This window comes from Pholis gunnellus (genome assembly GCF_910591455.1).
Source record: "Pholis gunnellus genome assembly, chromosome: 9".
NCBI classification, from domain to species: domain Eukaryota; kingdom Metazoa; phylum Chordata; class Actinopteri; order Perciformes; family Pholidae; genus Pholis; species Pholis gunnellus.
In genome coordinates this window covers 26429283-26443003 of record NC_136535.1, presented here as the reverse complement: position 1 = coordinate 26443003, position 13721 = coordinate 26429283, and the positions used below count along the sequence as shown (strand labels likewise).

Sequence of the window (13721 nt, the reverse complement as noted above, 5' to 3'; positions counted from 1 at the left end):
AAACGTGTACATTTAAAATAGAATCCAAAATGTAGCGACGCATGAACTTTGTGACACACTTGTAAAAGCCTGAGTGGCCTGAAGACACAGTGGAGATGAGCAGCGCTAAACACCTTCACACAACCCGTGTGAAGAAAAGAGTCAAATACATGTGAAATCAATCAAAAGGTTGATTCTGCTGCAAAGTATTCACTCAAACGTAGATTTATAATGTTGAAAGCATTTGAAAACAACTTGGCCATCGTTCTAAAGTCCTGAGACATTTATAGAAAGACATATTTCTAATTAAAGTCAGTTGCTTTCATCAGTGTTTGCAGCGGTCATGTCTGAAAAGCTTTGCGTGCGTTTAAGATGGTGAAGCGTACGACTAAGCGGAGCCACAACCGAACGCAGGCGCCTCAAACTCCAGGCCCCCACACCACCAGCATTAAACTATAATGATTAAGACTTGAGAATAAACATATCCCCATAGTCTAAATAATGAGAGTAACAGCCACAGAGCAGCTCTGTTACTCTACATGTAACATGTAACTGTGTTGTGAGCACATTGAAGACTTTAAACGAGTCTTTACAACACATGAAATACTTCACATGGATTGTTCAAACGCACCCTTGAAAGGATTTCCAGCTTTGAACAGAGTTATTGTAATAACTTGTGTTTGATCTTAATGTGGGTTCAACCCTAAAATAAAAGGATTTAAGTTATAACAACAGAAATGTGCTTAAATATATTTTTACATTTATATAACTGCATGAACAATATTTTAACACTTGAATAAACAATAATCAAATGCAGAGACAGTTATTTACCGATATGTGAGGAGCAGTTACATTTACACGTGATGCTGATGAGGCCCAGAGTGAAGAGGAGTTTGACCTCTGACCTCACGGCTGGAGGTTCATTCAGTGACATCATGATGCCTTCAGGCTCTGCTCAGTGAACATGAGTACTGGCTGAAGCTACATTATAACGTCATCATGATGCGTTCATGTGTCATCTGTAAAATGTAGTTTTGGTGATAAACTAGAATAAATCCAGTAGTTTGAAGGAGATGTTTTCAACAAAGTAAAAGTAGAACATTTAGAGGTTCTGATGGTTAAAATGACTTTAAGGACGATGACTCAACGAGATCAAAGCATCAGTCCTTCATGTGCAGCACGAAGACGATGAAAGTCATCTCTGCTAATGCTACTTTAGCTCTATGATGTACGTTAACACGTCTGAATGCAGTCAGGCTTTGGTGTGAAACATGAACTACTATCTTTAGCACATCAGACCTGAGAACACAGAGTCACACGTCACGCTTCCTGTAAGTGAAGCAAGAAGGACTCAAGGTTTCAGCAGAGAGGAGCCTTCAATGCCCTGAGCGGCTGCCTTCACTCAGAGGACTCAATAACAGCAGCTGTTTACCTTTAAATACGTCCTGGAACGACACCGCCGACGGGTTACTGGAGGTGTGAAGTCACTGGTAAGAACAATTTAATCATGAATTATTAATGCAGCCTGAGGTGCATCTGATAACTGGAGTGCTGTGGATTGATGCTGGTGCTAAAAAATGACAAGTTGCCTCACGAAAATGTACCGAGACCGAGCTAAAGCTCCTGAGAGAGAAACAACTAACAAGACAACAATTCTCCGTTAGACAGAGAAGCTCCTTCAGGTTCAGACATTTGACCATTAAAGAAACATGAAATACACCCTGAACGCTGACGCATCCGTCTATTTAGAGTCACAGTTTGAGGAAACGGTAACACACCAGTTTACATTGCAACACATTGCATGAGGTTGCATTGCTCTGCATCTCCGACTAAAGAACTTCCTCTGTTCTAGTAACCGGCCAGAAGACGGAAGAAAAACAATGACCATCAACTTTGTGAGCCTGATGTTCGTGTGGCTGCTGCCGCTGACGTCCGGTCAGACCGACGCCTTCAGTCGTGTGACGACAGGAACGCAGCCGAGCGAGTCCACGCAGCACCAGCTGACGACCCGGGAGGCGTCCGGCCTGGATCCGGTCTCAGAGGTCGCAGGTCGTCACGTCACTCGGTCCGTCGTGGTTCAAGACAACGTGACGAGACCCGGCGACGAACCTTCACTGCAAACGACTTCTACGATGCTCCCACCAGGGATTCGAACCGCAGCAACTCCAACCGACTCCACACGGTCTCGGTTCAACGGCTCAACAGAAGGCGTGAAGTCCATCACGGAGTTTAACTTCACAACATCAGCAGCGAGAGTCGCAACCAGTCACGCCGGCGACCCGACCGCGACAACACGGACACGTCCGACGCCGAGCAGCTCCGCCCAAACGCAATCCACCGACGATGAAACAAGCAGACCGTCCACACGTCCGACGCCGTCCACAAGCCTCGTCTCTGACACGAACGCATCTACCGAACCCGTTGAGAACAAAACCGCCAACGCAAGCCCGGTCACGGCTACGCAGTCCCCCGGTTTGTACAGAACGCCAAAAGCCACGACGAAGACGCCGTCGGTCCACCTCGCTAAGACGGAGGAAAGACGTCCGGGAGGAAAAGAAAAGTCTGCTAAAGGATCGAACCACGGCAAAATCGTGGCGGGGGTGATCGGCGGAGCCCTGGTGGTCATGATGGTGGGCTTCCTGCTCATCTACGTCAAGAAACGGAAGCTTCAGAAGCAGCAGATCACGACTCAGGACTGGGCCGGTCCCTCGCCGTTCCTCGAGGGCGGAGCCAACAACGGCCAGGTGACGACGAGGTCGTCCAACCGGATCTCTCTCTCCAGCTTCCTGACTCAGAGGCTGTCCAAGAGGCTGTCTGCGCTGCCAGACGCCGGCGAGGAGCTGGAGGACTTGACGCCGGCGAGCACGTTCGGAGGCGAACACAAAGGGAGGTCGTTCGGTCGAGAGAACGGCGGAGAAAGCAACGGGACGGCCGGAGACGCTCCGGAGACGAAGAGCAACGGAGACGCTCCGATGGAGGACCTCGCCTCGCTGACCAACGACATGCCGCACACAAACCCCCCCGCCCCCCCCACTCCACCCGGACAACCATGAGGGAACCTACGCCTCCGTCACCGGTTGCGGTCATGAAGAGAGATAATCATCCAAGTCTCTGCTGTTACAAAGCAGAAGATCATTTAAACAAGATCACAAATAAAAGAACATCTTAAACTACTGAAATACTTCTAAATCATGTGAGATGTTAGTCCTCCTGCTTCTAGAGAAGCTTTGACTCAAACCAGTTCCTTTAGAAATGAAATGAAATTAAATTAAATGAAATTAAATGAAATTAAATGAAATTAAATGTGGCTTTACGGACATGAAAGATTCAGAGTTGAATTTGTCAGAATAAATGTTCCTTATTTCAATGAAAGTCTTGAACACAGTGAGCGCTCTGTTTTATTTTGGCGGTGGTGTGTGTGTGTGTGTGTGTGTGTGTGTGTGTGTGTGTGTGTGTGTGTGTGTGTGTGTGTGTGTGTGTGTGTGTGTGTGTGTGTGTGTGTGTGTGTGTGTGGTCACAGAGAGACTTCAGGTTTGAGTTTAGAGGTGAAAGATGTTTTTCTGATCTGTTCTTTTCACAATGTGTCATTTTAAATGTTAGCAGCGTGTTGATGTATTTAATCAAGTTGTTAATAATTGTGATCATGAAGCCATTTAAACTAGATTTCTGTTTATCTGTTGGGAACCTGCTGGTGAAGTTGGTTTGCGTCACATGAGTGAGTGCTTGTGGTTTAGGAAGTCACATTAAAAACAAACACTTCCACATATCACATCCTTCTACATGACTGGTGTCCTCCAACGACTCATCAAACATGTTCAACCTGAGAGAACCGTCCTCGCAGCCACAACTAGAAGAACATGAACGTTTGTTTCCATTCAGCTTTAGTCCTGCAGCGTGTTTTCATGATTCAATAAATCACAGATCGACCCAAACAGCTCCATGTTTACTGAGTTTAGATATGAAACGTATTGAATTATGAGAATATTCTTACTCCTCGTCCGGAAATAACACACACACACACACACACACACACACACACACACACACACACACACACACACACACACACACACACACACACACACACACACACACACACACACACACACACACACACACACACACACACACACACACACTCACACTTTAGCCTCATCAGCAGCAGAGTGGGCCGGCTCGCTGCTGCAATTCTCTCCCCCCCTCTCCCTCCCTCTCCTCTCTCCCTCTCTCTCTCTCTCCCTCTCCCTCTCCCTCTCTCCTCTCTCTCTCCTCTCTCCCCCCCCCCCTCCCTCCCCTCCTCCCTCCTCCTCCTCCAAGCCAGCAGCTGCATTGGAACCCGTCGGAGCAGGACGGGGGTTGACCGTCGCTCACCGGCAGCATGTTTAGAGCCTCCAGAGAGAAGAGGCTGAGAGACTCCGACCGACTGCAGGAGGAGGAACCGACCGGAGGGATGACGGAGCGACGCTAGAGAGGACGAGGTGAGCGATTTCAAACGGGACGAGCCACATTAACCCTGAGCAGAGAGAGAGAACGCAGTAACCACACAGGGCTCTGTCTCTATGCATGGAAAGTTCAGCCTTTAACCAAAACAGAGGATTCAGTGACGGTGAACAGAATGTGTCCTCACGGTCCCGTCTCTGACAACACAAACGCACATGGAGCTCCGGTGTTCTGCAGTCACCGTGTCGCCCTGAATGAACCTCACTGCAGCACTCTGAGCTCCGGTCGCTCTGGCAGAGCTTCAAGTTATCTCAGCATGACTCGCACCTTTATAAGAGGATCAACAACGGGACTCTTTGCACTGAGAACACGACAGATTTCTGATTTTCACCCATCCATAACATCGTGCTCAGCATAATTAAGATGGAAAACAAAACGAGTTGCAAATGAAACGCTGTCATTTTGTCTGCGTTGCTTCTATTTAACGCTGTGTGTCGTCCTCCAGAGCCCCGACCATGACCGCCTGCCTCGTCCTGCTGCTGTGCGGGCTGCTCGGGGGTCGGGTGGCGTCCATCTGCCCCACCGTGTGCTCCTGCAGCCGGGGGCACCGCGCGGTGGACTGCTCCTCCAGAGGCCTGACCAAGCTGCCGCCCGGCCTGCAGCACAACATCAACTTCCTCAACCTCTCCTTTAACAGGTGCTGTGCACGTGAGAGGTCCTCACAAATAACATCTAGTCGTGGCGTCACCGATAAGTTCATGTTTTAGAAACAGGAAGTGTTAAAACTCGGAGTAAATATTTACCAGCACAGTTAAACCTTTGTTTCTTTATAAAACATCCAATACTTCTTTCTTCACAGGGTTTGTATATATCTATAGTGGAGGTTAGTTTAAGGCTTTCTGTCGCTCTCTTAAATTCTTCAGTTCATTTTGTTTGTACGTCCTCTGGCGTTTGAGAATATTGCTACTAACAGCGCTACTGTGCCAAATATAAACCAGACGGCAGAGTGAAGCCAAAGCTTCATGTGTTAAAGCTGCATTCTCTCTAGTGTCCACCAGGGGGCGACTCCTCTGGTTGTATAGAAGTCTATGAGAAAATGACTCTACTTCTCTCTTGATTTATTACCTCAGTAAACATTGTAAACATGAGTTTATGGTCTCAATCTCTAGTTTCAAGTCTTCTTCAATACAGCATGATGTTCATTTAGTAAATGATGGTCCATTTAGAGTCACACAGACCATAAAGCAGGGGATGCTTTAGGGGCAGTAAGTTATTCTCTTAATAGAATCTCACTGTATTTAATGTGTTCCTTCATGTCGCACCCTTCTGACAGCCTGCAGGGTCTGGAGAGCCAGCTCACCCACTACGCCCACCTGCGGACCCTGGACCTGTCCTACAACCGCCTGGAGGCGCTGCCCCCCGCGCTGCCGCGCTCGCTGTGGAACATCCGAGCGGCGGGGAACCACCTGCGCTCGCTGGACAAGAACGACACGGCGTACCACTGGAACCTGAGGGTCCTGGACCTGTCGGGCAACGAGCTGGAGAGGGTGGTCTTCATCAACAACACGCTGCCGAGCCTCCGGACCCTCAACCTCAGCCACAACCGGTTCTGGACCGTGCCCACCAACATGCCGCACGACCTGGAGAGCGCCGACCTGTCGCACAACTACCTGGCGCAGATCCTGCCGGGCTCGCTGGACCGGCTGCCGAGGCTGGCTCGGTTCTACCTGCACGCCAACCGCTTCTCCTGGCTGCCGGAGGGGATATTCGACAAGCTGGCGGCGCTGGAGGTGATGACGCTCGGGGATAACCCCTGGGCTTGCGAGGAAGAGGAGAACATAACGAAGCTCCTGACGTGGGCGGGGCAGACCCGGGCCACCGTCTTAGGCTGCCCCTGTTACACCAAACCCATCTGTGGGCAGCAGGCGGCTCCGGGGAGGGAGCGGCACTCTGCGCCGTTCACGGAGCCGCCGCTCTGGGTCGACGAAGGTCCGTCGCCCGGCTACCAGGCCAAATGGGCCGTTTTCGAGACGGGGAGGTACCAGGACAGGAGAGCGGTGAACGAATCGGGCGACCGCGAGGCGTTCGCCTGGACGTCTCCCACTAACTCGGACGGTTTCTCCCCACGCACGAGCACGACGGCCCGGCCGTCTTCCACGAAGAAGCCCCGAGCGGCGACTTCCAGGAACAGAAGTCACGGACTCCTCACCGAGACCCGACAAACCGTCGGTCTGACTATTTTAGTCCTGACGGCGTTCAACACCTTCTGAACCACGCGGACCGGTCACAGAACGCACTAGAACATGAACGCGTGACCAGGAGACTCCACGTAGCTCCTTTCATTGTCATTTCTCTTGGTAATAAACTGTTCCTGCCTTTAGTCTTCATCATACGAGTGCATCTCCGTGTTTTAATGTTCCCTGAAGTGTATCGGACTGAACTAACTCTGCATATCTGAATACATGAAGAGGAAGTGCTGTCGATGCTCAGCTCTCTGTTTAGCGCTTCTGCTGTGCTCGGTGTTTCCTTCATGACTGATGCTACGTTTGTTCCTGCTGAGTCAAAGCGGGATGCAACACACATTACATCACATTCAGCCCGTCTCTGAGCAGCGAGGAGCCTCAGTGACGTAAAGAACTGAGAGAGGAATGCATGGAATGGTTGTAGGTGTTCCAGTATGTATTGAATCCCCAAATGATCTCATTTAATATGCAACTAAACAAAGCACAAGAAACTAATTATCACGTTGACAACACGTTTAGTGAGCTGTGACTCGTTCATTAATGAGTCCATGTGATGAGCTTTCTGTTGCACCTCGATAGAGACTCCTACAGAACAGGAAGTGGTCTGATCCGGATCACGACGTTTCAAAGGTTCAGACAAAACATTTAAACAAACACTTTAAACAAACAGGAAAAGTTCGGATTTTCCCTCAAACCGAAGGAAGAAGAACGTAGCGGAAAACGTAGCGGACGTTATGGATCCTGAGGTTCAAGTATTCAGCAGAACCAGACCTGAACCGAGACTGCAGGACTGTTTGTGCCACGAATAAGGATTCACTGTATGAACTCAATCTACAATCTACCACCAACTCCACACTAACCCTTATAGAGCGAGGGTCACATCATGTTAAACACATGAAGAACAGAGCGATTGATTAACAACACAAACTAAATAAAGACAAAACTAATGATCGGGAAAAATGACTGAGTGTTACGTTTGCTTCCGTAGTTCATCGGCTAACCGCTAACGCTAGCTAATCGCCGCAGAGCTTTAGCATGTTGGTGTTGATGTGTAACGTGTGGAGCAGCACCAGCAGCTCACAGGTTAAACTCCATCAGAGGGTTTAGGCCTCTCTGGATAGCTTCAGCCTCAGAGGTAAGTCACGTTTTAAGGTGTTCTATTAACTTTGTGTTTCTTTGGTTCTACATTACGCACATTAGACCATTCAACACGTTACAGCGCTGAGATTCGGTCATATAAACCGGTAGTATTTCACCAGAGTAACGGGGTTTTTCATTTGCTGGATTTGCTGCTTTTACAAAAGCATTTGTAGTCTGGAGTGCAGAGACACAAACACTCATCTGGTCTTTTTTCAACTGTTCCCAGTGAGGACAGAGTGTGTGCGGCCGTATGAGCACTCTGCTGTCTTCATGTGTCCGCTTTAACTTTACATTTCTGAACTTTCCAGCTGACGTCAGTGTAGTAAATGCAGCAGAAGCTTGTTCTGTCCTTTATATTTTGGACAGACCATCATAAAGACTCTGAATGTTTCTGGTGTTTGTTGAGCTTTTCTAGTCTTCAGACCGCTCAAAGCGCTTTAACACTACTTGTCATCATTCACCCATTCACACCCTGATGGTTTGGGCGAGCGTGCCAGGTTTCACCTTGGACTCTAACGAACCATTCGACCCGTTCACACACCGACGGCACCGCCTACTGAAGAGATTTAGGTTCTTAGTTTAAGCGTATTGATGATTCAGCACCATGACAAACCAACCGGGCGGTGAGCTGACGGTAAGGGGAGAGGCGGTCTTACCTGCGAGCCACGTAGTAGAACACTGGGTTGCCGGTCTTGGAGGTTCCTGCCTGGTAGAAGATGTTGAGGGTCTTTAAGGCCTTGAACTCCTCCTTCTCATGGACCTGGTGCCTAAAAAAACAAACCAGAGACCTGAAGGTCAGTCTCAATCCAATCTCAAAGATTTGTTGTTCTAAAGGAGAACCTTATGTTAACGCTACCTGGTCATGAACTCCTCAAACTTGGAGCTGGTCAGGTTGAGACTAGACCAGTGCGTGTCAGCCACTGGTTTGTGTTCAGGAGGACCCAGGTAGGCCAGCAGGGTGGCCATCTTGTCGAAAGGTCGCCTGCCCACAGCTTTGTGGTCCCTGGAAATTAGATCGTAAAGAAACCGCGTCACGAAACACGATCGGCGGTAAAAGAGTGAGCTGGTTGTTGAGGTCCGTTCCCCCACCTGTTACTGGAGAGGTACTGGCCGATCCTCTCCTGGTTGTTCCACAGCAGGCGGTGGAGGGCCAGAACGTTTCCGTCACTGATGAAGGACAGACTGTGGTTGACCGAGTCGCTGGGAGGAGAGTCGGACGCGATGTCCAAGAAGAACCTGAGACGGAGAGCGAACAGAGTGCACACGCACCGCTTTAGTTAGAGAGCGATGTCTGAAGAAAGGTCTCTGCTACCGTGTTCTATACGCCACAGGGTTCTGACCTGTGACCTTAGAGCAAGTTCTGAGAGACCGAAATAACTTCGATAACCTTCATCAAGTAAGAAACAACCCACAAACACTGGAACCCAAACGTAGGCAGAATGAGACCCAAAAGGTTTATCACATGAGTAAAAAACACATTAAACTCATTAAACTGCATTTAAGACACATTCATCATTAACATCAGGCTTCGAGCGTCTTACCTTCTGGCTGAATCAAAGTTGCTCCTGACAAAGTCATTAAAAGGCCTCATGTGTTCTTCTTTTGTAAACAAGACGTGGTTTGCGATGCTCTGCAGAATCTAAAGGAACAGACAGGAAATATAGAACATCAAGAACAATCCAACACAATAAACTGAGAGTCTGAACGAGGTCTCGTTCCATAAAGCGGAGCTAAAGGTCACAATCAGACTCATTTGAGACCGGTTCAAGAACTGAGTCCTGAAACCCAGACATGAGTCGGCATTTATTCACCTCCTGTTCCCTCGTCTGGAAGTCAACGTGTTTCTGTTCAGATGTTTCAAACCATGTCTGTGTTTAACACAAGCTGAAGAGATTCTAAAGTTTAGTTGTCTGATATAAAACAGGTCAGTGAACGCCCCTCTGGTGAATCTTAAAGAGTGTAAATGAGACGACTAAGCGTCCTCACGAGAACACCTGAAGTCATGTGACCGTGGTGGAGTTCCTTCATAGACTAGAATTGGAACGTTAAAATGAAATAAAATATTTTGATACAACCTAATTGAACAAGTTCAAACAGTTGGTGAGAACAGAACAGCTGTAGATTGGTTCACCTTGGACATGAGCTTGAGGCCCCGCTCTATCCTCGGGTGGGGCTTCTTGTCCAGGATTCCGGCCTCGTATGGAGACACGATGGCCGGGTTGACGAAGCGCAGGAACATGGCGCTGCCCACCGCGCCGATGCTGTTCTGTGGGAAACGCTGACTCACCACCTGCGTGAGGGAGGATGTAGGGAACAAGGGAGGACAGAGGAAAGGGAAGAACAAAGGAGGGAGATGTAGAACAGAAGAGAGAGGTTTGAGCAAAAGGGAAGATAAAAAAATACAGGAAAAAAAATGGTATTTCAGTACATTTTAAGAGCAATAGAAGGGAGTGATGAGAGTAAATAAATAAACATGAACCAATGTGTGTAGCAGAGTAAAGATGAGCCAAGACAGTAAAAGATGTGAGAGGGAGGAGGACACATGAAGAGAGACTTAGAAACAATCCCAGTTCATTCTGGGCTGTAGCAAGAGTTTAAAAAGGTTGTGACTCCGGTTACAGTCCAAGAAAAGAGAAGGGAAGAGCAAGACGAGGACCTGTCTCCGCCCTGCCGGTGAACGATGAAACAGGAAGTCATCGGAACAAAATAAACAAAAAGGAGGCGGATGAGAGAGCCACGAGAATGTGGTGCGAAGCAGTGGATGAGCCGGACAGGTGGAAACCCCCCAAAAGAGATCACAACCAGGAGACGCCAAGACGCTCCACAACCAGGTTCAGACTACAGAGGAACGAGTAGCTCTGGAACAGACGTCTTTAATCTACGATGGACGATCAGCAAACACAAAGCTATAGAGTAGATCAGATCTGCAGTAAAAGTCAGATGGTAGACGTATTTATTTGTAGTTTTGGTTCAACATTCATGCCAGAACACTCCGTTTTAATATCTTAAAGAATCCTATAAGCTGTGATGAAGCTGTGATGAAGTGTGCGGATATCTATTCCATCAGTTTGAACTCTTTGATACTCCAGCTCCTTAAACACCATCAGTGTGTCCATAGAGCCGTCAAGTTATCCTCATGAGGCAGAGAAAACTCAACTCATAACCCAGACTGCTCGTGTCTCCTCTACTTCGGTCTGTCTGCTCTGACGTCATCACATGTGAAACTATAACGATAGTAACACACTCACTGGAGTCTGTGTATGAACCGGTTTGATCCATTTGACTCGTCTTCAGTGATGAATGTTCGTCCACATTCTGTGTAACGCTGGCGTCAGTATGTGGAGGATTGAATGCAGGTCAACAGTAATACGAGCAGCACTGACTCACTAAGTAGTATTAGTGTGAACTACAAACTACACGAAGAACAAAAACCTTATTCGGCCACAAAGGTGAATTTAAAAGCATGTGTTGGTTGTATATTCAGAGGCAGCATGAATGCAACACACACACACACACACACACACACACACACACACACACACACACACACACACACACACACACACACACACACACACACACACACACACACACACACACACACACACTTTCAAAGTGTCCTCAAGCGTTACCACTGTTGGAAAAAAAACATGGAGGCTCTACGTCCCCCTCCCCTCCCAAAAGATAGTATTTTTATTGATAAATAAATCTCTTCATTATTATGTTAATGAGGTATAATAATGTGTTTAGAGCTCGTGTTAGAAGTTAAATATCATAATTCATCTCTAATATCTGTTTTATATTAACATGAAAACATCTCCTTCAAACTACTGGATTCATTCTAGTTTATCACCAAAACTACATTTTACAGATGACATGTGAACACATCATTATAACGTTATAATGTAGCTTCAGCCAGTACTCATGTTCACTGAGCAGAGCCTGAAGGCATCATGATGTCACTGAAGTGAACCTCCGTTGGTTAGCCGTTAGCGGTGCTGCTAACGTTACTAGCTCTCCTCTGATTGGTTGTTTACAATGAAACATGATCAGAGATCAGAGACTAGAAACACAAGTTCTACTGAGTCAGAAAAACTTTATTTACACTGTGATGGTTAACGTTAAACTTTATTTACACTGTGATGGTTAACGTTAAACTTTATTTACACTGCGATGGTTAACGGTTAACTGTCATTAATCTGAGGTTCACAGGTCAATGCTGGATGGACGACAGTCTGTTACATCACTAGGAGTGACTTATATCAACACAGCTGCTGTTTTAGAATAAAGAATTGAGACATTTGAGTCGACATCGGGCCTGTGAGCGCAGAGAATCGAGATAAAACCCCAAAACATTGCTCTTTATATACGGTGAGGAGAGAAAAGCCCAAAGAGACGAGGAATCCAACCCGTGACAGAGGGAGGCACTTTATCAGAATATTTCATCAGAAGACCTTTGTGTGTCTTTTTAATGTCAGCTGAAGGCAGGTGAGGCGTTCAGGTGTGCGAGGGTCGACGTGTTAAAATGAGTCACATCGGATGGACAAACGTGATGAAATGTTCTGAGAAAACGTCTCAGGAGAGAAAACACAAAGAGTCCAGAGAGAGAAAAGCTTTCTGTTAATTTGAAAATACATCAGATGGCGCCGATATTAGTAGAATGATTTAAGAGAGAAGGTTGTACACAAAGCTGAGTATGGACAAAAGAAATAAGACACCAAATCAAGATCTGTAAATGAAGAAATCAAGTAAATAAAATGAGTAAAAATGCAAAAAAGGCTTCTTTTTTTGCTTTAGGGGGAAAGAAGTGTCTGAGGGGAAAATAGATTCTCCAAACTTACTGCTTTTTTGTTTTCCTTTTTTTCTTTTACTGTTGCTTTATTCAGTAGAGAGTGGCAAGTAGCCTACAGAACAGAGATGAGCACAATCATGGTCACAGCACCGGCTACACACACACACACACACACACACACACGTAGCACAGCCCTAACCATTCAATGTGTACACACACACACACACACACACACACACACCTAGTAAAACACAGGAAAATAAAAATCAGAGCTGCCGTTAGAAAAGTGTCCATCACTGCTGAGGGGAGTTAAGCGTGTCCATGCATGAGCCAGCGTGGTGTGACTTCAGCAGACTGAATTAGTGTGTGTGTGTGTGTGTGTGTGTGTGTGTGTGTGTGTGTGTGTGTGTGTGTGTGTGTGTGTGTGTGTGTGTGTGTGTGTGTGTGTGTGTGTGTGTGTGTGTGTGTGTGTGTGTGTGTGTGTGTGTGTGTGTGAGAGCCTACAAAAGGAAATCCAAGATGGAGAATGAGAAATCAAAGATGTCAACACATGGAAAATAAAGAAAATAATAATCTGATTGATAAAGAGCCCGGAGCTTGTTTTCTGGCTGTGGGGGGATCAGAGTTGACTCTGTGGGAGCTTCCTGTCGTCAGTAACAGGCGAGGCTGCCGGACCTTCGAGTTGTGCATCGAGTTAAGACTGAAGTGAAATATATATTTGATGAGACGGGACGGTTAATGTGATCACACCTAATCCACCGTTTAGTCGGGACGTTCAAACACGTGACACAATCTTGAAGAAAACTCTGCGGGGTTCAAACGGAGGCTGCACGAGTTTGCAAGTGTGAGACGTGGGCGAGCAGATGGTGTTTAGAGCCGATAGGATCAATGAAACCAACATGGGTCACGTTTCAGTGTGAGCTTATTAGTGTTGTTGTTGCTGCTGTAGGTGAAAGAGACCGGACGGACCGTCCTGTAGTAAAAACACTCAAAGTTAAACCAAACATACACTTTGTGCTTCATTTGCTAGTTCTGTGTAAGTGATGAATGTTCTGCTAAAATACTCTCGTGAACGTGACGACCATCGACTGTGAAGTGGACGCAGTCGTCGTGACGTCACCATTGGT

At 47.1% G+C, this 13721-nt stretch overlaps 3 protein-coding genes across 4 annotated transcripts in view; 2 read left to right on the top strand and 1 right to left on the bottom strand.

Moving 5' to 3' along the window:
• The window catches only part of nf1a (neurofibromin 1a), a 52320-nt gene that overhangs the window by 14633 nt on the left and 23966 nt on the right, over positions 1-13721 (bottom strand). The window contains exons 30-35 of one of the 2 annotated variants that reach the window (XM_079166313.1): positions 12644-12706; positions 9934-10092; positions 9344-9441; positions 8892-9038; positions 8659-8805; positions 8459-8569 (exon numbers count right to left, since the gene is read on the bottom strand). In XM_079166313.1, the coding sequence (XP_079022439.1) occupies positions 8459-8569; positions 8659-8805; positions 8892-9038; positions 9344-9441; positions 9934-10092; positions 12644-12706 (725 nt within the window). The remainder of the gene's footprint in view (positions 1-8458; positions 8570-8658; positions 8806-8891; positions 9039-9343; positions 9442-9933; positions 10093-12643; positions 12707-13721) is intronic. The other variant, XM_079166314.1, reaches the window with a different exon arrangement.
• evi2b (ecotropic viral integration site 2B) lies at positions 1412-3289 on the top strand. Its single transcript, XM_079165818.1, has 2 exons — positions 1412-1469; positions 1832-3289. The coding sequence occupies exon 2, from the start codon at positions 1860-1862 to the stop codon at positions 3030-3032; it is 1173 nt and encodes a 390-aa protein (XP_079021944.1). The 5' UTR covers positions 1412-1469; positions 1832-1859; the 3' UTR covers positions 3033-3289.
• On the top strand, positions 4393-6689 carry LOC306700838 (oligodendrocyte-myelin glycoprotein-like; the record flags this gene model as incomplete). The annotated part of the gene is made up of 3 exons (XM_079165963.1): positions 4393-4457; positions 4925-5116; positions 5753-6689. Exons 2-3 carry the CDS (start codon positions 4935-4937, stop codon positions 6687-6689), a joined length of 1119 nt encoding a protein of 372 aa, XP_079022089.1. The 5' UTR covers positions 4393-4457; positions 4925-4934.

What these genes read in the sequence shown, in the direction of transcription:
- evi2b (XM_079165818.1), top strand. Translation starts at nt 1,860, where the DNA reads ATGACCATCAACTTTGTGAGCCTGATGTTCGTGTGGCTGCTGCCGCTG.